Source organism: Ranitomeya imitator, chromosome 8, assembly GCF_032444005.1.
Source record: "Ranitomeya imitator isolate aRanImi1 chromosome 8, aRanImi1.pri, whole genome shotgun sequence".
Lineage (NCBI taxonomy): Eukaryota > Metazoa > Chordata > Amphibia > Anura > Dendrobatidae > Ranitomeya > Ranitomeya imitator.
In genome coordinates this window covers 42,127,525-42,150,327 of record NC_091289.1, presented here as the reverse complement: position 1 = coordinate 42,150,327, position 22,803 = coordinate 42,127,525, and the positions used below count along the sequence as shown (strand labels likewise).

General features: G+C 46.4%; 1 protein-coding gene across 2 annotated transcripts in view; it reads right to left on the bottom strand.

Moving 5' to 3' along the window:
- The window catches only part of ISY1 (ISY1 splicing factor homolog), a 35,542-nt gene that overhangs the window by 1,862 nt on the left and 10,877 nt on the right, over positions 1 to 22,803 (bottom strand). Inside the window, exons 7-10 of one of the 2 annotated variants that reach the window (XM_069736789.1) lie at positions 22,616 to 22,733; positions 20,329 to 20,451; positions 20,038 to 20,162; positions 2,885 to 2,971 (exon numbers count right to left, since the gene is read on the bottom strand). In XM_069736789.1, coding sequence (XP_069592890.1) covers positions 2,885 to 2,971; positions 20,038 to 20,162; positions 20,329 to 20,451; positions 22,616 to 22,733 — 453 coding nt within the window. The remainder of the gene's footprint in view (positions 1 to 2,884; positions 2,972 to 20,037; positions 20,163 to 20,328; positions 20,452 to 22,615; positions 22,734 to 22,803) is intronic. The other variant, XM_069736791.1, reaches the window with a different exon arrangement.

The window sequence follows — 22,803 nt, the reverse complement described above, 5'->3', positions numbered from 1 at the left end:
TAATTTTGGCTGTTTGATTTTTTTTTCTCGCTACGCCGTTTAGCGATCAGGTTAATTCTTTTTTTATTGATAGATCGGGCGATTCTGAACACGGCAATACCAAATATGTGTAGGTTTGATTTTTTTATTGCTTTATTTTGATTGGGGCGAAAGGGGGGTGATTTGAACTTTTATATTTTTAAATACTTTTTAAAAAAAAATTGGCATGCTTCAGTAGTCTCTCATGGGAGGCTAGAGGCATCCACTACTCGATCGCCTCTGCTACATAGAGGTGATACACAGATCACCTCTATGCAGCAGAATTTCAGCATTGCTATGAGCGCCGACCACAGGGTGGCGCTCATAGCAATCCTTCATCAACAACCATAGAGGTCTTCAGGAGAACCTCTGGTTGTGATGGCAACGCACCGATGACCCCCGATCATGTGGCGGGGGTCAGGAGTACTCGTACTTCCGGCCGCGTGGCTGGCAGCGCTTGTCAAATGCCGCTGTCAAGAGTTTGACAGCAACATTTAACTAGTTAATGGGTGCGGGCAGATCGCGATTCTGCTACCACCCATTGCGGTCACATGTCAGCTGTTGAAAACAGCCGATATGTCGTGGCTTTGAGGTGGGCTCACCGGTGGTGAGCCCACCTCAAAGAGGGGAATACTGCCAGCCGACGTACTATTCCGTCAGCTGGCAGAAAGGGGTTACACAAACTTCAGCTGAGACACGTTTGTTTTCCAAAACCAGAAAACCCTTTAAATATGCATCATCACATAGAAAAAAAAAGATGGATCAAACAGGTGTGATTTGTACCCATCAGATCCTTTGATTTCCCTGGTGATGAGCAGCCCCACTGTCCCCAAGTTCTGGCTAGTCTACCTGAAAGCAGTATGATGTAGGGGCAAAGATCCTGATTCCAGTGGTGTCACCTACTGGGCTGCTTGCTGCAGTTTTGATAAAATCAAAGTTTTCTCTGCTGCAGATCTAGCAGTTCTCTGAATGCGGAGCTCTGTATAACCCCACCCACAACCTCGATTGGCAGCTTTCCATGAACACTGTGCATAGGCAGAAAGCTGTCCATCAGCGGTGGGGGCGGGGTGATACATCCCTCATAAATATGGAGGACTACAAGGCAGCGGGTTCACTAGTCCTCTAGTGATAAAATCAATGTTTCGTCAGCGCAGATAATCAAAACTAAAGCAAGCAGCGCAGTAAGTGACACATCTGTGGAATCAGGGTCTCTCTCTGCATTATGCTGCTCTCAGATGGGGAAGCAAAAACCTGGCGACAGGTTCTCTGTAAGGAAATTTGTTCACTTAAAAAATGTATTATGACTACTGGAATGAAAATAGAGCACTGGATCTTTATTTGATGGTAAATATAGAAGAACAAACTTAGATTAATCATTACTATATTTAATGTGGAGTTTAACTGCCAATAACCAACTGAAAGCCAACATGATGCAATTAAATAAAAAAAGAGGTACAGGAGTATTTGGCAAGAATGATCACATTTGTGTTTTTTTTTTCTTTCTCTTTTTTTCTCGCTCGTTTAAAGGTCCATTCACACAGACCAATAACTGTATGGGGGCAGCACAATCGTTACTGTGATTGTTCTGTCACCGCACATTTTGCATATTGTCGGCAGCACATCTTTGTTTTCATGGGGGGGATAAGAGGCAGACAACAATGATTTTATGGAAGTTAATGACAGCTTCTTCGCTGATTATCAGTCTGCAAATTGCAGCCTAGAAGGTGCACAGGGGCTCTGGAACTGGATGCAATGCTTACAAGCACTGCGCTCCTTGCCTAGGAAACCGGCCACCTCTGAAATAGCAGCTTGGGCCGGTAACGTAGGCTGCAAGCTTTAAAATAAAAAATAAAAAAACAGGACATTTTCAATAAGGTTTGTGCACAATGTAACTTTAATGCCGGCACATCGGCTGGGTTTTTGAAGTCGGTGGAGTTTTTCCTGAAGCATCTTCTTTGCCATCTATCTGGTCAGCTGGCCTGCTGACAGCGGCTTTTTTTCTTAAACTTTATATATAAACTAGTGATCAGAGCAGTAGAATCGTCAGGTCACTTACTTTCTTCTTTCTTTTAGACGCTTCAAGGCTTTCAAAGTCTGGACTAAAAGAAGCTTGAAAGACTAAACATGTGCGCAGCAAGTCGCTTTGACATTACAGTGAATGTGTTCAGCCTTTTTTCTTTTCTTTTTTTATTAAAACATGTTTTTAGACCCCAAAGGTTATCTATGGAAAGCATCTGAAATGTTAAGTCTATACCTTTGTATTAAAAGTCACTTTTCTAGGAATACGTTGGTGAATTTTTGTGCAGGGTGCTTGATCTGCAATTACAGCTCCCCAGCCTCTTTCTCCTCCTGCCAGTGATGGACAGGTCACTCTTCTCTGTGACCTGCTCCCTATCCCGAGATTTCACGCAGGTGCTGTCATTCCTCAGGGCGACACACGCGCAGGTCAATAATCTGGATCTCGTAATGTCATTAGGATCTTACTTCCCATGCGCCACTTGTGCGAGATCTCGGGCTGGTCACAGAGAAGAGTGACCTGTCAATCACAGACTAGAGGCCGGCGCTGGGAGGAGAAAGAGGCTGGACACGTCGGTGAGCTGTATTTACGGTCCAAGCCCCTGCACTTGTGACCTCATCTGCATAAATTTGCCAACAGATTCCTAGAAAACAGAGAAACAGTCTTATAATACAAAGGAATAAACATTATCAACATTTATTAGTGTAAGGTCTAAAAACCTGCCGATAGGTTCCCTTTAAGTGCTTTTTCAGGCGTCTTCCTGCGCGAAAGACGTTGTGTGCACATACCTAAATTGCAAAGTTTTTTTACAAGCCATTTTACCCATTTATGATCATTTGAGATTCTTACCTCTTTTTGAGAAGGTACTGGAACATGTGCTATGAATTTCTGCTGTCCCTCGTCTCCTTCATTGTCATTGTCGCTGTCTTCTCCAGACTGAAACACAATTTATAATACGACTGTTAGTTACAAGATGTCCGATGTACATGGCTGTTGGTAAATGATTTTTTTTTTCTTTATACTTCTAATTAGGAAAATCATGGAGCACCATCCTCAAAACGAGCTTCAGGCCACTTGGCAAAAATCAATCTATCTATCTATCTATCTATCTATCTATCTATCTAGTTGCACTAGGTAACGTCTTGGCTCAAGGTAGACAGAATGAGGATTGTATGTCTGGATTTACAAATCTGCAGTAAATAACAGTTGCAAAAAAAAGTAGTTGAAGTTTGGAGAAACGAGATCATGTAGGTCAATCTGTGCTGCAAATTTCACTTTTTGTAATGCAGAAGCACCATAAATATAAGGATTTTTGTGTACTCACCGTAAAATCCTTTCCTCCGAGCCACTCATTGGGGGACAGAGGACCGTGGGTGCATGTTGCTGCCACTAGGAGGCTGACACTAAGTAAATACAAAAAGGTTTAGCTCCTCCTCTACAGTATACACCGCCCATTGGTTCCGGATAATACCAGTTCGGTAGCAAAGCAGTAGGAGATTAACAAAATTTAACCGTAGGAACAACATGTCAGAGACTAAAACACTCATCATAGGCAACAAGCCAAACAGGGGTGGGTGCTGTGTCCCCCCAATGAGTGGCTCGGAGAAAAGGATTTTACAGTGAGTACACAAAAATCCCCATTTCTCCATCACCACATTGAGGGACACAGGACCGTGGGACGTCCAAAAGCAGTCCCTGGGCGGGAAATAACAACCCAACAGTGTAAATTTATGGCACCTGCTGTCTACAGGTGAGCTACCGCTGCCTGCAGAATACGCCTACCCAGGCTTGCATCTGAAGATGCCCGATTATGGACATTGTAATGCTTTGAGAAAGTGGGCAGGCTAGACCAGGTCGCAGTTTTGCAAACTTGCTCTGCAGACGCTTGATTCCGAATGGTCCAGGAAGCACCCACCGACCGAGCGGGGTGTGCCCTGAGGCCTGCAGGGATAGGCTTGCCTCTGATGCGGTAAGCCTCTTGAATAGTCGACCGAATCCATCTGGCGATTGTCGACTTAGAAGCGGCCAGTCCCTTCCGGTGTCCCGCCGGGAGCACGAACAGAGCTTCCTTCTGTCGAAAAGGTGCCGACCTAGACATGTACTTCCTGAGAGCTCTCATAAGATGCAGGGAGTGAAGAGCCTTCTCCACACGGTGCATTGGAGAAGGACAAAATGACGGAAGCACGATATCCTCGTTGAGGTGGAAGGAAGACACCACCTTTGGGAGGAAGGTAGAAGATGGTCTGAGGACCACCTTGTCTCGGTGGAATGTATGGAATGGCGTCCGACAGGAAAGGGCAGCCAACTCCGATACTCGTCTGATCGAGGTAATAGCGACCAGAAAAGCCACCTTCCATGAAAGGAGACGTAGAGAGATGTCCTGCAACGGCTCGAAGGGATATTCCTGCAGGACACCTAGGACCAGATTAAGGTCCCAAGCCTCTAGAGGTACTATGTAGGGAGGCACCACGTCAGAGACTCCCTGAAAGTATGTTCTGAGGTGGGGTTTGGAAGCAATTTTCCGTTGAAAAGGGACTGACAAGGCCAAGACCTGCCCTTTAAGGGAATTTGGCAAAAGCCCCAAGTCCAGACTGGATTGGAGGAAATCCAGGATGGTATGGATGTCGAAAAAAAACAGGGCGACCTCTGCTTCTGCACCATTCAAATTAGATCTTCCAGGTCCGATGGTAGATGCGCAATGACACCGGCTTTCGGACACTGATCAAAGTGGAAACTACCTCACGGGAAAAACCTGCTTGAGTCAGAACCCAGGATTCAACGGCCAAGCCATCAAACGCAGGGCCCTGAGTAAGTAGATCCGGACGATCTGGTAGGCGCCAAGGAACGTCTGCGATGAGTTAGACCAGCTCTGCATACCACGCCTGGTGAGGCCAATCCGGGGCGATGAGAACCTCCGGGACACCCTCTGCCCTGATCTTCCTGATGACTCTGGGAAGCAGTGGCAGGGGGGGAAACAGGTAAGGAAGGCGAAACTGACTCCAAGGAAGAACCAGCGCATCCACCCCGATTGCTCTCGGGTCCCTGTACCTTGGCATTGAACCAGGAAGCCATCAAGTCTACGTCCGGAGTACCCCAACGAAGGCAGATTTGTTGGAATATGTCCTGATGGAGAGACCACTCTCCTGAGGCAAGACCTTGCCAGCTCAGGAAGTCCACGGCCCAATTCTCCACTCCTGGAATGTGAACAGCCGATATGACAGAGTGGTTGTTTTTGGCCCAGCGAAGGATGTGCTCTACCACGGCATTGCAGCACTGCTGCAGGTGCCCCCCTGATGATTTATATAAGCCACAGCCGTGGCATTGTCCGACTGAATATGGATGGGGTGGCCTGCTAGGAGATGATGGAACCGCTTTAGGGACAGCCAAATCACACGTATCTCCACAATAATGATTGGAAGGCGAGACTCGTGATGAGTCCAGGTTCCCTGCGCAGTGTGATGGCGAAAGACCGCTCCCCAGCCGAGGAGGCTGGCATCGGTAGTGTTTACAAGCCAATGGACTGGGAGGAAGGACCTCCTTTGGAGAAGAGAGGTTTGGATCATCCACCATTGGAGTGTCTGCTTGACCCGAGGAGAGAGAGGACACAGTCGGTCGAGGGAAAATGGACTCCCGTCCCATGCGCCCAGCAGAGCGTGCTGAAGGGGACGGAGGTGTAGTTGCGCAAATGGAATCGCCTCCATTGCGGCCACCATGTTCCCGAGAATCCTCATGCCAAAACGGATGGTACAGGGGGATGCCTGGAGAAGCTTCCAGACCCCCTGTTGAAGAGCCAGGACCTTGTCCCGAGGAAGACGCACCAACCCTAGGGAGGCGTCCAGGGTCATGCCCAGGAAGGAGATCCGTTGAGCCGGAACAGGAGATGATTTTTTTTAAATTGATCAACCAGCCCAGCCGAGAAAGAGTATCTAAGGAGATGTGGACGCACTCCTCGCAGGCTTGGAAAGATGGGCCTTTGACCAGTAAGTCGTCTAGGTAGGGAAGCACGACTAGACCCCAAGAATGCAGAATGGCCATGACCGCCGCGAAAACTCTGGGGGCGGTGGCGATGCCGAAAGGCAAGGCCGTGAACTGAAAATGTTCCTCTCTGACGGTGAAGCGAAGAAATCTTTGGTGGGGTGGGAAGATTGGTCTCTAACTGGGTCGCTGTGACCAGTGGGGTACCGCAGGGGTCAGTATTGGGACCTGTTTTCTTCAACATATTCATTAATGATCTGGTAGAAGGTTTACACAGTAAAATATCGATATTTGCAGATGATACAAAACTATGTAAAGCCGTTAATACAAGAGAAGATAGTATTCTGCTACAGATGGATCTGGATAAGTTGGAAACTTGGGCTGAAAGGTGGCAGATGAGGTTTAACAATGATAAATGTAAGGTTATACACATGGGAAGAAGAAATCAATATCACCATTACACACTGAATGGGAAACCACTGGGTAAATCTGACAGGGAGAAGGACTTGGGGATCCTAGTTAATGATAAACTTACCTGGAGCAGCCAGTGCCAGGCAGCAGCTGCCAGGGCAAACAGGATCATGGGGTGCATTAAAAGAGGTCTGGATACACATGATGAGAGCATTATACTGCCTCTGTACAAATCCCTAGTTAGACCGCACATGGAGTACTGTGTCCAGTTTTGGGCACCGGTGCTCAGGAAGGATATAATGGAACTAGAGAGAGTACAAAGGAGGGCAACAAAATTAATAAAGGGGATGGGAGAACTACAATACCCAGATAGATTAGCGAAATTAGGATTATTTAGTCTAGAAAAAAGACGACTGAGGGGCGATCTAATAACCATGTATAAGTATATAAGGGGACAATACAAATATCTCGCTGAGGATCTGTTTATACCAAGGAAGGTGACGGGCACAAGGGGGCATTCTTTGCGTCTGGAGGAGAGAAGGTTTTTCCACCAACATAGAAGAGGATTCGTTACTGTTAGGGCAGTGAGAATCTGGAATTGCTTGCCTGAGGAGGTGGTGATGGCGAACTCAGTCGAGGGGTTCAAGAGAGGCCTGGATGTCTTCCTGGAGCAGAACAATATTGTATCATACAATTATTAGGTTCTGTAGAAGGACGTAGATCTGGGGATTTATTATGATGGAATATAGGCTGAACTGGATGGACAAATGTCTTTTTTCGGCCTTACTAACTATGTTACTATGTTACTATATTGGGATGAGGAGGTACGCATCCCGGATGTCGATGGATGCTAAGAATTTGCCTTGTTCCATCGAGGCAATGACGGAATGGAGGGATTCCATCCTGAAATGACGGACTTTGACAAATCTGTACAAAAGCTTTAGATCCAGGATGGGCCTGTCTGTTCCATCCTTTTTGGGGACCATGAACAGATTTGAATAAAAACCGTGGAACCATTCGTCCTCTGGGACAGGGACAATAACTCCGTCTTGGCGGAGCAACTCGATGGCCTGGGAAAAAGCCAGAGGGTGGGAAGCGAAAAACCGAGTTGGGGGGGGGGGGAGAAAAATCGATTTTGTAACCGAAGAACACCAGATCCCTGACCCACTTGTCCTGTACGACTGCGAGCCAGGCATGACGAAACAAGAGAAGGCATCCGCCTACTTTGCTGGTGTCGTCTGGACGAGGTTGTGAGTCATTTAGAAGATGGTTGGGGTCTGGATCCCCTGGACCTAGACTGCGTGGTGCGGCCCCTCCAGGAATGGTTGGGCCTGTACGAGGCCGGAGGGCCTTTGTCTCTGCCGGCGCGGCACCCCGAACTAGGGGAACTGGCCGAGGAATGCCATGCTTAATTTCCACGAAAGGGCCGAAAGCGAGCCTGCAGCTGTCGTCGGAACGTTTGTCTGAATCTCTGCTGGGGAAGGGAAGTACTTTTTCCCACTGTAGTGTCTGAAATCAGCTTGTACAACTTTTCACCAAATAGTCGGCCACCGAGATATGGCAGGGACGTGAGGGACTTTTGAAATGCTGAGTCCGCTCGCCAGTTCCTCAAGCATAGTGCTCTCCTAATCGCCACAGCGTTTGAAGCTGTAAGTGCAGAGCATTTCGCTGCGTCCAGGGAAGCGATTACTAAGTAATCGCCAGCCAATGAAATTTGATTTGCTAGCTCTGCTATGTCAGAAGGAAGATCACTGTTCTGTAAGGCCTTATGCAGAGAGGCTGCCCAACAAGTCACGGCTTTGGCTACCCAGGTAGCAGGGAAGGAGGGAAAGGGTGCCGAGCCTGAAGCCTCAAAGGCTGAACGGGTGAGACTGTCCACTAGGCAATCTGTGGGATCTTTGATAGAAGATCCATCCGGCACGGATAGGAGAGTTTTAGAGGACAAACGTGAAACTTGAGGATCCACAGGTAGGGATTCTGACCATTGTTTGCGGAAATAGGGAGAAAAGGATATTTGGACTCCAGAGATCTTTTGCCTGCAAAACGTTTGTCCGGACGCTCCCTATGTCGCTGGACTATGTTGTGGAACTCCGGGTGATTGGCAAACACCCTATGAGTACGTTTGGTCCTTTTGAAGGACACCGAATTATCTGTACGGGAGGTTGCCGATTCCTCATCAACCTGAAGGGACTGGTTGACGGCCTCAATGAGACTATCTATAGTGCTCAGATAACCTGGCGACTCCAGATCAAGAGGCCCATCAGACTCAGATTCAGAGTCCTGGTCGGAAGAGGTGCCTGGGGAGCGAGAGCGGGAAGTGGAGCTAATGGACGCCGAGGCACCAGAGGGCCTGGTGGACGAGCTACGGACGCGCTTCCTAGATGGCCACTTGTGCTTAGAATGAGAGCGGCCCCTGCAGGCTGAACATTCCGCAGCCGTAGGTGAAGTTTCCTGAATAGGCAGATTAGTGGTCCTGCTCCTGGTTGGATCCTGAAGGGACTCGATAGCTTTAGTCAAAGAAGCCATAGATTGCGAAAGTGACAAAGCCCACTCAGGGGGTCTGGTCACCGTGCGCTCATTTGCGGCGGGGGCTCCTGAGCGCATTTAGGGTAACAAGCATTACAGAGTGGAGCAGTATGCCCGCTTGGTAGCGCAGCCTGACAGCAGGTACAAGAAGTGAAGAACACCGTATGTGTTTTTGCAGATTTCTTGGAGGGTTTAGGCAGAGACATGTTGTACTGTTAACCTCCGTGCAGGGCTGATGTGGGGAACTTGTGCAGCTAAAAAAGCTGAGCACTGTGTGCAGGAGTTGGAGGGCCTGTGTCAGTGTGCAGCACATCTACCCAGGTCCTGTCGCAGCACTGTGACGGGGAGGAGAAGGTGCAGCTGGCGTCCTGAAGCTCCTCGTATTCAAGATGGCCGCCGAGAGTATGTGGAGCGCTTCTAGGAATGTGCGAGAAGCGCTAAACTGGGGTCGGGCCCTCATGCGTGACGCAAGATGTGTGAGCCTGGCCTTCTACAGGAAAGTCTCTATAACTCTCTACAATATCACTGTGGACTTTTCACAGGAGCCCAGGTGGTTTAGTTTTGGTCATGTGGGCTGCGGTAAACATACATCCATATAGTGCACACAATAAGAGATAAAGCATGGCATACACATTGCCTAAGTCTTAGGATCAATAAACATTGAGTAACTGATGGACACGCAGCATTTTCATGACCATCGTGTCAATCTGTCTCATGAAGCTTTGTTCTGGGTTCACGTTCTGGTCACGTTGTGCCCTAATTCTATGACCTGTGTCGGTGCTTTGTGTTACGTTCAGAATCACATTTTGGACACATGACTTTTCGGGGCTGGCGACCTGTGCTACAATACTCCTAAAAGGGCAAAGGTTTTGCTTAGACTCATTTCGATCATCTGTTGGGAGGGGGTGATCTGACTTTTTCTAGGCTGCATTATTCTACTGAAATTGGCCAGTGCCATTAGGACCATGTGTCCTTGGTCTGAATGTTTAGGACATTGATGTAGGTCAGTAGCTTCTATATAAAGCCAGGACCCAAGATTTTCAGCATACACAGAGTCATATTGCCTCTTTTTCGCATAGAGCATCTGGATGTCATTATGTTCCCAGATAAGGGATGCTCACATACCAGGCCATCAATATGACGTGAAATAAATTGTGATTTCAGCATTAGACAGATAAGACCAGTCTGTGGTTAATATATCTATTAAGTGCTTTTATCATCCATTATGGGATTTTTTTTTTTTTTTTTATCAAGGACACCCTCTCCTCTATCAACTTAGTGTCTTCCAAGCAGCTGGCCCAGAGTCACCATATTGATGCTGAGGACAGAGAAGACCCCTGATCCACACAGCACAGGTAGGACCAGAACTGACAAGCACCAGTGATCCCACAGCCCAAGCCTCTCATGGTAACTAGGATTACAGGTGTGCGCCACAGCACCCAACTTAAGGGCCGAGTTTTACTGTGTTGTTCAGTCTGCTCCATTCCTGTTTCCCTGAAAATAAGATCTACACTGAAAATAAGTCCTAGCATGATTTTACAGGATTTTTGGAGTATGCTTGAAATACACGGAACACTTAAACAACAGAATGTAACTAACTCCAAGTAAATCAAACTTCCGGGAAATCAAACTGTCCACTTAGGAAGCAACACTGATTGACAATCAATTTCACATGCTGTTGTGCAAATGGAATAGGCAACAGATGGAAATTATTGGCAATTATCAAGACACCCTCAATAAAGGAGTGGTTCTGCAGGTGGGGACCACAGACCACATCTCAGTACCAATGCTTTCTGGCTGGTTTTGGTCACTTTTGAATGTTGGTTGTGCTTTCACACTCGTGGTAGCATGAGACGGACTCTACAACCCACACAAGTGGCTCAGGTAGTGCAGCTCATCCAGGATGGCACATCAATGCGAGCTGTGGTAAAGTGGTTTGCTGTGTTTGTCAGCGTAGTGTCCTGAGGCGTTACCAGGAGACAGGCCAGTACACCATGAGACGTGGAGGGGGCCGTAAGAGGGCAACAACCCAGCAGCAGGACTGCTACCTCAGCCTTTGTGCAAGGAGGAACAGGAGGAGCACTGCCAGAGCCCTGCAAAACGACCTCCAGCAGGCCACAAATGTGCATGTGTCTGCACAAACTGTTAGAAACCGACTCCATGAGGATAGTCTGAGTGCCTGACGTCCACAGATGGGGGTTGTGCTCACAGCCCAACACCGTGCAGGACGCTTGGCAATTGTCACAGAACACCAGGATAGGCAAATTCTACACTAGCACCCTGTGCTCTTCTCAGATGAAAGCAGGTTCACACTGAGCACATGTGACAGAGTCTGGAGATGCCGTGGAGAGCGATCTACTGCCTGCAACATCCTTCAGCGTGAACGGTTAGGCAGTGGGTCAGTAATGGTGTGGGGTGGCATTTCTTTGGAGAGCTGCACAGCCCTCCATGTGCTTGCCAGAGGTAGCATGACTGCCATTAGGTACCGAGATGAGATCCTCAGACCCCTTGTGAGACCATATGCTGGTGTGGTTGGCCCTGGGTTCATCCTAATGCAGGACAATGCCAGACCTCATGTGGCTGGAATGTGTCAGCAGTTCCTGCAAGATGAAAGCATTGAAGCTATGGACTGGCCCGCCCGTTCCCCAGACCTGAATCCGATTGAACACATCTGGGACATCATGTCTCGCACCATCCACCAACGTCAAGTTGCACCACAGACTGTCCAGGAGTTGGCGGATGCTTCAGTCCAGGTCTGGGAGTAGATCCCTCAGGAGACCATCCACCGCCTCATCAGGAGCATGCCCAGGTGTTGTAGGAAGGTCATACAGGCATGTGGATGCCACACACACTACTGAGCATCATTTCCTTGTCTTGAGGCATTTCCTCTGAAGTTGGATCAGCCTGTAACTTCATTTTCCACTTTGATTTTGAGCATCATTCCAACTCCAGACCTCCGTAGGATATTAGTTGTGATTTACGTTGATCATTTTTAGGTTTTATTCTTCTCAACACATTCCACTATGTAATGAATAAAGATTTACAACTGAAATATTTCATTCAGTGATATCTATTGGGAAAATTGTGGTAAATTTCTGCGCTGCCGAATCACTAAAATTCCAGAATTATTAGTACATGTGGCTTTATTATTCTACGCGTTTCAGAGTTCAAGACTCCATCAGGAAACAGCACAGGTCACATAATATTATAAAAATATACATGTAAACGTTTGGGCACTCCCGGTCAAAAGTCAAATAAATTATATATATATTTGTCTAAGGGTCCCTTCCGTCTTTCTATCACGGTTATTCATTCGCCGATTGGTGTCGCCAGCTGCCTGTCATGGCTGCCGCGACCAGTCAGCGACGGGCACAGTCCGGAAGAAAATGGCCGCTCCTTACTCCTGCGCGAGAAGGACCAGCCATGATGTCACGGTCATGTGACCGCGACGTCATCACAGGTCCTGCGCTCATACTAACCCTGGGAGCGGAAGCTGCCGTGGACTACAGGGGGCCCTCGGAAAGGTGAGTATATGTTTATTTTTTAAACTGTGACAAACCTGGCTGGGCAATATACTACGTAGCTGGGCAATATACTACGTAGCTGGGCAATATACTACGTGGCTCTGTGCTGTATACTACGTCACTGGGCAATATACTACGTCACTGGGCAATATACTACGTGGCTCTGTGCTGTATACTACGTGGCTGGGCAATATACTACGTGGCTGGGCAATATACTACGTGGCTGGGCAATATACTACGTGGCTGGGCAATATACTACGTGGCTGGGCAATATACTACGTGGCTGGGCAATATACTACGTGGCTGGGCAATATACTACGTGGCTGGGCAATATACTACGTGGCTGGGCAATATACTACGTGGCTGGGCAATATACTACGTGGCTGGGCAATAATTATATATATATATATATATATATATATATATATATATATATATATATATACACACACACACACATACATACACACGTACGTACATTGTCACTTTTTTCATTTTAAATTTTTTCACTCTGTTTCATTGCAGCCATTTGGTAAATTCAAAAATTCATATTTTTCTCATTAATATACAAAAAAACAAACAGCAATGTAGTAATTTTTGCAAATGTATTAAAAAATAACTGAAATATCACATGGTCATAAGTATTCAGCCCCTTTGCTCAGTATTGAGTAGAAGCCCCTTTTGAGCTAGTACAGCCATGAGTCTTCTTGGTAATGATGCAACAAGTTTTTCACACCTGGATTTGGGCATCCTCTGCCATTCTTCCTTGCAGATCCTCTCCAGTTCCGTCAGGTTGGATGGTGAACGTTGGTGGACGCCATTTTCAGGTCTCTCCAGAGATGCTCAATTGGGTTTAGGTCAGGACTCTGGCTGGGCCAGTCAAGAATGGTCACAGAGTTGTTCTGAAGCCAGTCCTTTGTTATTTTAGCTGTGTGCTTAGGGTCATTGTCTTGTTGGAAAATTAACCTTTGGCCAGGTCTGAGGTCCAGAGCACTCTGGAAGAGGTTTTCATCCAGGATATCTCTGTACTTGGCCGCATTCATGTTTCCTTCAATAACAACCGGTCGTCCTGTCCCTGCAGCCAAAAACACCCCCATAGCATGATGCTGCCACCACCATGTTTCACTGTTGGGATTGTATTGGGCAGGTGATGAGCAGTGCCTGGTTTTCTCCACACATACTGCTTAGAATTATCACCAAAAAGATCTATCTTCATCTCATCAGACCAGAGAATCTAATTTGTCATAGTCGGAGAGTCCTTCATGTGTTTTTTTTAGCAAACTCTATGCGGGCTTTCATATGTCTTGCACTGAGGAGAAGCTTCCGTTGGGCCACTCTGCCATAAAGGCCTGACTGGTGGAGGGCTGCAGTGATAGTTGACTTTCTGGAACTTTCTCCCATCTCCCTACTGCATCTCTGGAGCTCAGCCACAGTGATCTTGGGGTTATTCTTTACCTCTCTTACAAAAGCTCTTCTCCCACGATTGCTCAGTTTGGCTGGACGGCCAGGTCTAGGAAGACTTCTGCTGGTCCCAAACTTCTTCCATTTAAGGATTATGGAGGCCACTGTGCTCTTAGGAATCTTGAGTACTGCAGAAATTCTGTTGTAACCTTGGCCAGATCTGTGCCTTGCCACAATTCAGTCTCTGTGCTCCTTGGCCAGTTCCCTTGACCTCATGATTCTCATTTGGTCTGACATGAACTGTGAGGTCTTATATAGACAGGTGTGCGCCTTTCCAAATCAAGTCCTATCAGTTTAAATTTAACACATCTGGACTCCAATGAAGGGAGTAGAACCATCTTAATGAGGATCGCAAGGAAATAGCATGCAACTTAAATATTAGTGTCTGAGCAAAGAGTCTGAATACTTATGACCATGTGATTTTTTTTTTTTTTTAATAAATTTGCAAAAATTTCTACATTTCTGTTTTTTATCAGTCAAGATGGGGCCCAGAGTGTACATTAATGTGAAAAAAATGAAGTTTTTTTTTAATTTACCAAATGGCTGCAATGTAACAAAGAGTGAAAAATTTAAAGGGGTCTGAATACTTTCCATACAAACTGTAGGTTCTTCTAAGCAGCTGCCAAAACTCTGAAAATGAAAACAGTGGAGGCCCACAATGCAGAAGGCTTTCAGAAGATGCAAAGCATTTTCAAGTCACCCTTTCTTCAGTTTGAAATGTAATTAAGAAATGGCAGTTAAAAGGAACAGTGGGGGTCAAGAGAAGATCTAGAAGACCAAGCAAAATTTCAGTGAGGTCTGCCGGGAGGATTGCTACAGAGGCAAATCAGAACCCCTGCTTGACTGCAAAAGACCTTCAGAAAGAGTTAGCAGACTCAGGAGTTATGGTACATTATTCTACTGTTCAGAGACACCTGCGCAAAAATGGCCTTCATGGAAAAGTCATCAGAAGAAAACCTCTTCTGCGTCCTCACCATAAAATTCAGACTCTGAAGCATGCAAAAGGACATCTAAACAAGCCTGATGCATTTTTTTAAACAAGTCCTGTACTGGGTACTAATCATGCAGAGTGCTCAAACTTTTGCATCGGCCCATTCTCCTTTTTGCAATTTTAACATTATATTTGAATAAATGTTGATTTTTTTTTTTGTTCTTGAATAAATGTGGATTGTTACTCATGGGGGAAAAAAACCGACATCGCCTGAAAATCAGCCATAGCCCATTTTTAGGAGCAAACTTTAATATAAAACCCTGTCCTGTTATCGAGAATCTTGATATTAAAACCATCATTGAAAAACACCACATGGATAGCATAAGGAAATCATCCAAGTGCTGTCAGATTTTTTCACAGACCCACAGACTTGCATTGGGTGGTTTCATCCATGACATGGATCAAAATTAGACGTCTAAATTTTTTGGTGCAAATCACTCAGTCCGCATAAGTATACGAACATGTGAACAGACCCATGGACTATAATAGGTATGCATTGTATCTGTGAAAAACTCCGATATCACTCGTATGTGAACGAAGCCTATGTATATGTGCAGCACATGTAGTTCATCTCAGGGGGCTGAACGGCGACTTATTCAAGAAGAAACTATGATGAGTTTGCTGGTTTCCTGAACACTTTTCTGACTGCTGGCAACTTTTTTGCTGCATCGTCTCAAATGACATTTTCCATAAGTTTCTTTGTTTTTTTTTTTTATCTCCAACAATATTAAAATTGCTTTCTTTAAAGCAGAAGCCACCTGAAGAATGGTCAAGATGGTTAAAAGACCCTCAAAAGTCTGATACAAATGCGTATGTTCATTCTTTTGAGTGTTTTCTGGGCACTTTTTCAGGTGGGTCTCGTAGCAGTCCTGCCTGAAAGATGTTGTGTGCACATAACCCAACAGTGAGTTCTATCAACACATGCAAGAAGCTGCTGTCTCCCGGTCATGAGCTGCATGCAGGGGCGGATTATAAGAGGGTCAATCTGGGCGGTAGCCCAGAACCCAGTGGTGTGGGGGGGGGGGGGGGGGCCCTGGGCTACCGCACAGATTTCCCGCCGGCCGCCGCCATCAGGGCATTACTGCACGTGCCCCTGTCAGACTGGCGGGTCATTTATGGGCCCCCGGACCCGGTGGGCAGAGAGAGGGGGCCCAGTCTCATCTGCTCACCCGGCCCCTACCGGCGCTGCGGCGGTTTCCTATTGACATGCGGGCGCGCGCCCGCACGTCAATACTTAACAGCCGCCAGCCAATTGGAGGCTGGCAGCTGAAGTCGGCCGCAGGCATCTGACGTCACTGTCAGTCGCTGGCGAGTGCGCGCTGCTGGAGGGAGCTGGCCGCCTGGAGCGCTGGTCAGGTGAGGAGAACTCTGTTTGTTTGTTTTTTTGTTTTTTGATAACCTAACGGCAATCCGGGCGGGCCAGAATGCTGGACACTGACTGGGGGCAATATGCTGGAGCCGGAGGACACACTGGGGCAATGCTGGAGACACTGGGGGCAATGCTGGAGGACACACTGGGGCAGATGATTGCTGGAGACACTAGGGCAATGCTGGAGAGACTGGGACAATGCTGGAGACACTGGGGCAGATTGCTGGACACACTGGGGCAGATTGCTGGACACACTGGGGCAGATTGCTGGACACACTGGGGCAGATTGCTGGACACACTGGGGCAGATTGCTGGACACACTGGGGCAGATTGCTGGACACACTGGGGCAGATTGCTGGACACACTGGGGCAGATTGCTGGACACACTGGGGCAGATTGCTGGACACACTGGGGCAGATTGCTGGACACACTGGGGCAGATTGCTGGACACACTGGGGCAGATTGCTGGACACACTGGGGCAGATTGCTGGACACTGGGGCAGATTGCTGGACACACTGGGGCAGATTGCTGGACACACTGGGGCAGATTGCTGGACACACTGGGGCAGATTGCTGGACACACTGGGGCAATATGCTGGACATACTGGGGCAATATGCTGGACACACTGGGGGTAATATGCTGGACACACTGGGGGTAGGACTGGAGGAATGGGCAGAATGTAGATACGGGACATGATTGGAGACACAGGGCAGAATGAAAGACATGGGGCAGGATTGGATCATGGGGCAGGATGGATACGATGGAGACAGATGGGGCAGGATGGGGAGATCATATGGGGTAGAATGGATACTCATGAGGGCAGGATGCGAGAACATATGGCTGGAGCCAGGAATGAGACACACAAGGCCAGGATGGGGAATGTTATTACCATAGGGGCTAATTAAGGGATATTATTACTGCAGTGATGTATTTATTTTATTTTTTGAGTATACTGTTTTAAATGGGGGGGGGGGGGTGGTCCTGTTACTGTGCAGAGTGACACTATATCGCCTTTTTTTCTTCATGTGGTGTAATGTAGAAGTTGTGAAAAATTAAATAATGTGTTCTGCAAGCGGAGCTCGAGATAGCTGTGTTATTTCCTGCAGAAACGAGTCCTGGCTGGAAGAAATGATGGCGGTCTGTGCTGGATGAAAGATGAAGGACTTCACCTAGAGACGTCACTGGTGAGTCAGTGTTACCTATACACTGACACTATACACTGTATACTATATAGAGCTCCTGTGTATAATATCACCAGTGATCTCTGTATTACCTCTACACAGACACTGCATACTAAGTACAGATCTCCTGTGAATACTGGCACTTATGGTGATAGTATTGTGTTTTTTGTTTTTTTATTACTGATCAGTAGTGTTGAGCGATACCGTCCGATACTTGAAAGTATCGGTATCGGATAGTATCGGCCGATACCCGAAAAATATCGGATATCGCCGATACCGATATCCGATACCAATACAAGTCAATGGGACATCAAGTATCGGAAGGTATTCTCATGGTTCCCAGGGTCTGAAGGAGAGGAAACTCTCCTTCAGGCCCTGGGATCCATAGGGAGGTGTAAAATAAAGAATAAAAATAAAAAATATTGATATATTTACCTCTCCGGCGGCCCCTGAACTCAGCGCGGGTAACCGGCAGGCTTCTTTGTTCAAAATCAGCGCTTTTAGGACCTGAGAAACACGTCCCGGCTTCTGATTGGTCGCGGGCCGCCCATGTGACCGCCATGCGACCAATCACAAGCCGCGACGTCACCGCAAGCTATTAGCGCGCTCATTTTTAAAAATGAGCGCGTTAATGGCTTTCAAAGACGTAGCGGGTTGTGATTGGTCGCGGCCACGCGACCAATCACAAGCCGCTATGTCTTTCAAAGCCATTAACGCGCTCATTTTTAAAAATGAGCGCGTCAATAGCTTGCGGTGACGTCGCGGCTTGTGATTGGTCGCGTGGCCGCGACCAATCACAAGCCGCTACGTCTTTGAAAGTCATTAACGCGCTCATTTTTCAAAAATGAGCGCGCTAATAGCTTGCGGTGACGTCGCGGCTTGTGATTGGTCGCGTGGCGGTCACATGGGCGGCCCGCGACCAATCAGAAGCCGGGACGTGTTTCTCAGGTCCTAAAAGCGCTGATTTTGAACAACGAAGCCTGCCGGTTACCCGCGGACTCACCAGGGGCCGCCGGAGAGGTAAATATATCAATATTTTTTATTTTAATTCTTTATTTTACACATCTCTATGTATCCGATACCGATACCCGATACCACAAAAGTATCGGATCTCGGTATCGGAATTCCGATACCGCAAATATCGGCCGATACCCGATACTTGCGGTATCGGAATGCTCAACACTACTGATCAGTATTGTAGTATTCAGTCACTATGTGGTGGTAATATGTGGTCTGGAAGTGGTGTTGCGGTATTTGTCTCTTGTATGTGCTATTTGGTCACCAAGTGGTGGTAATATGTGGTCTTGACATGGTGCAGTGGTATTTGTTCCTTGTATGTGATATTATTGGTCAAAATATACCTACATTGTATTGCTGATTTTAACAAATATTTAATAGGTTACAGTAGAGTAGGGCCCGGCCATTTTTCTGGAATAATCTGGTTCAGGTATAACATGACCCCCATCACATGACCCCCCGTCACATGACCGGGTGTTCCCACAGTGTCTGAACAGCCCGAGGCCCTGCCTACCCTTAATCCACCCCTGGCTGCATGTAACTTCATTATTATTCCGTAAAGCAGATTCTGATTTTATAGCAGCCACTGACAACATAATAAAGTAACTGGAGGCATACGCTCGCCTCTTTCCTCTCCCGGAATGAACCCTTCATTATTAAACTGAACTTTATGTGGTCTTTTCCCAATGTTTAACCTCTTAAGGACTCAGAAATTTGTCAAAAACAAAATTCGCCTTTGTTGCCATTTTTCAGAGACCCGTAATGGTTTCATTTTTCGGGATCTGCGGCTCTGAGGGCTTATTATTGGTGCCTTGAGCTGACATTTTTACTGATACTGTATTGGGGTAGACACGACATTTTGAGCACCTCATTTTACATTTTATGGCAACTTTGCGGTGACCAAAAAACGTAATTCTGACATTTAGATTTTTTCCTCGTTACACCGTTTACCGATTAGATTAATTTACTTTATATTTTGATACATCGAACTTTTACGAACACAACAATAACAAATGTGTATTTTTTTAAAAATGTTTTAACACTTTATTAATGGGCCAAAATCGGATGATTTTTACAGACTGCAATAATCCCCTTTGGAGACTTGAAGCTGCGATCATCTGATCGCCTCTCTTCCATACATAGCAGTTTTTCAGCCTTGCTATGTATAGCAAAATTTACGATCTACAAACACCGGCCAGGGGCCGGCGTTCACAGGAAGATAATGATGACAGGCATAGGGGTCTTTAGAAGACCTACGGCTGCCATGACAACCCATCGGCGCTCCACAATCATGCGACAGGGCCGCCGATGGGCAAGATCAATGACGAGCTTCCTGTCTGCGCTTGTTAAATGCCACTGTCAGTGATTGACAGTGGCATTTAACTGGTTAACAGTGTCAGTTAGAGGCATTTGATGGCTGATTAAATCAGACAGCAAGTGAGGGGAAAAACGCGGGCTCAGCGCGTGAGCCTGCATCAAAGGCAAGGACACAATGATGTAAATATGTCATTGGTCATGAAAGAGCTAAACTGAAAAGTGCACCTACGTCATCAGCAGTCACTGCATAGATATTCACTTCTTCCTCCTCCTCATTCTTCTCCCCAGAGGCCAGACGGGCTTCCTTCTCTAGTCTCCATTTTTCCACGTCCTGAGCTATAGCTGAAAAACAAGCTAAATAAGCTAAAATAAGTGTCTATACATACACAAAAAAGTCTCAATTATAACGTTTTTGCCATTCTGCGAGGAAGATGGAAAACCTAAGTATCAGAACTCCTGCCATGATGTTTTGAAGCTTTGTGAATGTTGAGCATCCACAGTGTGAAAAGCATTACTGTACCTTGCTTCTCCTCCTCCAGCTCCAGAGGGACCAACACACCATCATCTTCATCTCTGTACCCATAATATTCTGCATCAATCTCTTTCATCAGCTCAGCACGAGTTTTCCGGGGTGGAGGAGCAGCTAAAATAGAAAATACAATCATATACAAAAGACAGTTAATTATTTAAAAATAAAAAAGTAACAGCTTCAAGGCTTTTGTGGTTTACAACACAAGGAAGACAAGAAGCACCATTTCACAAAGTCTTACTTTTTTTTTTTTTTTTTTTTTTAAAAGACACACTTGCATTTAGTATGAAAGACCCCGGGGGGCACTAGTGGCGATTACAATTAGCTGAGTGTTATGTAACACCGCCTCATCAAGACACTTTTCTTTTTCATATAAATAAGCAGATTATAGAAAATCTGGCTTCTGAAACCCACCTATTATCAGCTGGAATTAGCAGGGGAAGGGGTGTCTGGCCAACTGCAATGGAATTTGCAGGGAAAATGTACCCGCTAGTTGAGTATATGGGTCCTATAGAGCGAGAATTGTTTTTTGTGAGCTCAGGCTCATAGAGTGGTGTCCTGGATTAGGGTTCCACCCGCTCTATGCTGACCGTATGCACTAATTAAGGACAACACTTACAAAAGTGACCCGCATAGATCCAAAGGTTGCAGATATCACATCTATGCATTCAGGCTCAAAGTTTAATTGAATTACTGCCAAAAAAAGTTGGAACAAATTTACTGTCAGGGCATTGTTAAAATGGCCAGTAGCACAAACTAGGGCACGTATGTAACATATCAGTCTTGGTGCTGCTGGGGACCTGACAGCAGGATAGGAACCAAAATATTGCAGGGTATTCTTGCAGTTTATCCAATCTGTTGTAGGTGCGGGGAATGGTTAGTGTCTTTGTAGACATATTGAAGCCTATGTGCACAAGCCTAACCCTTGTATGTACATACGTCGCACCTTACACTAGTCCCTAAAATGCCTTTGTTCCCCTGGGATCCCTCCAATAACTATGTATAAGAGTTGTAGGACCATACTGATTAGTGGACTAATGACAAGGTCACTGTCTCATGTGACAGAGCTGTTGCAGTAAATGTCCAGCGTGATGCAGCATCTCGGCAATCAGCGAGCGGCTCATCCAATATAGTTGTTTTATCCAAATTCAATAATAAACTTCCTTATAGTGGACAAATGAAACCATTCAATTTTAATTAATCCAATTAAAATCACATGATTGTATTACAGCTCGAGGAATGTTAATTAAAATGCTGGAACGGATGTTACCAGAACTCTGACCACAAAAGGATTGGAATTCTAAAGTCGGATAGGCCGGATCCTTACCTCCCCCAACACAGTCTATCGAGGACCCCCATATTCAGATGGTCGACTGAACCCGTCAATATCAGCAGGGTCGTCTGACTTTACACTAATGTGTATGGGGCCATTAGACGGATGGGGAGGGGAATAAAAAGCACAGAAAAATGCAAGGTTGAGATCACATCCGCGTCGTCATATTTTTGGTTTTCTGTTCCATTGTTTGAATAGAAAGCCTAAAGTAACATCAGCGCCAGATCTGTAGCATGACTGAGGTCCGCAGGTCCTCAATGACTGTAATGGGGCCTGTTAGGTCTTATGTTACCAGAAAAGAAAATTGTGCTGCATGCGTTTGTATTTTTCCCAAACTCTGTGATGGAGGTAGACGTGAATCCCCCTTCACTGCTAGTAATAAAGTGTACTATGTCACACCATATGCCAATCACCAGAGCATGTGCCATAGAGACAGCAAGGAATGGCGAGTGCAGCTCTGGACTGTAAGACAGCCTGTATCTCAGCATTGGTACATATGTTGCGGATGTACTCACGATGGATTGTAATGTGTCGGTGACTACTTTTGAAATCTAAGAGCCCCTGTAAACAAGCTAAGAATCAGGAAGCGACAATTCATAGTACACTTGTTCCTGATTATTGGGAACAGGCCGGCAATAATACAACGAACGAGGAGTATGTGGATTCATTGAGAGGGGACCTCAGGGACTTCTAGTGGGTGGCCCAAGCAGGGGAGGGGACTGTTCGAAAGCAATCATTATAGGCAGCACATTGTCCGTGTAAACAGGCCACGTCCTGCCAATGATAATCTTCTGTACGCGCAGAACGATCTTATTAACAATCGTTCTGTGCACACAGCTCATGTGTACGGCCAGTACACGACCGCCGATCGGTTTCACTATAGTCAATGGACAGGTGATTAATGGTTGCCGTCGGCTTGTCTAAATGGGCCTTAAAAAGACTTACGTTCTTTTTCAAACAGCTCCCGAACCCCAGGCAGGTCTTTAGCGGCTCCAAAGTACTTGTAGCCTCTGTTCCCTGGCACTTCCTTGCCTTCATGGTCAAGCATCTTGGGACCTATGCGCTAACATGAAAGAGCAAAATTAAGATAAATGTGGCACTGTAATAGCCAAACATCAAAGGGGGAACGACCG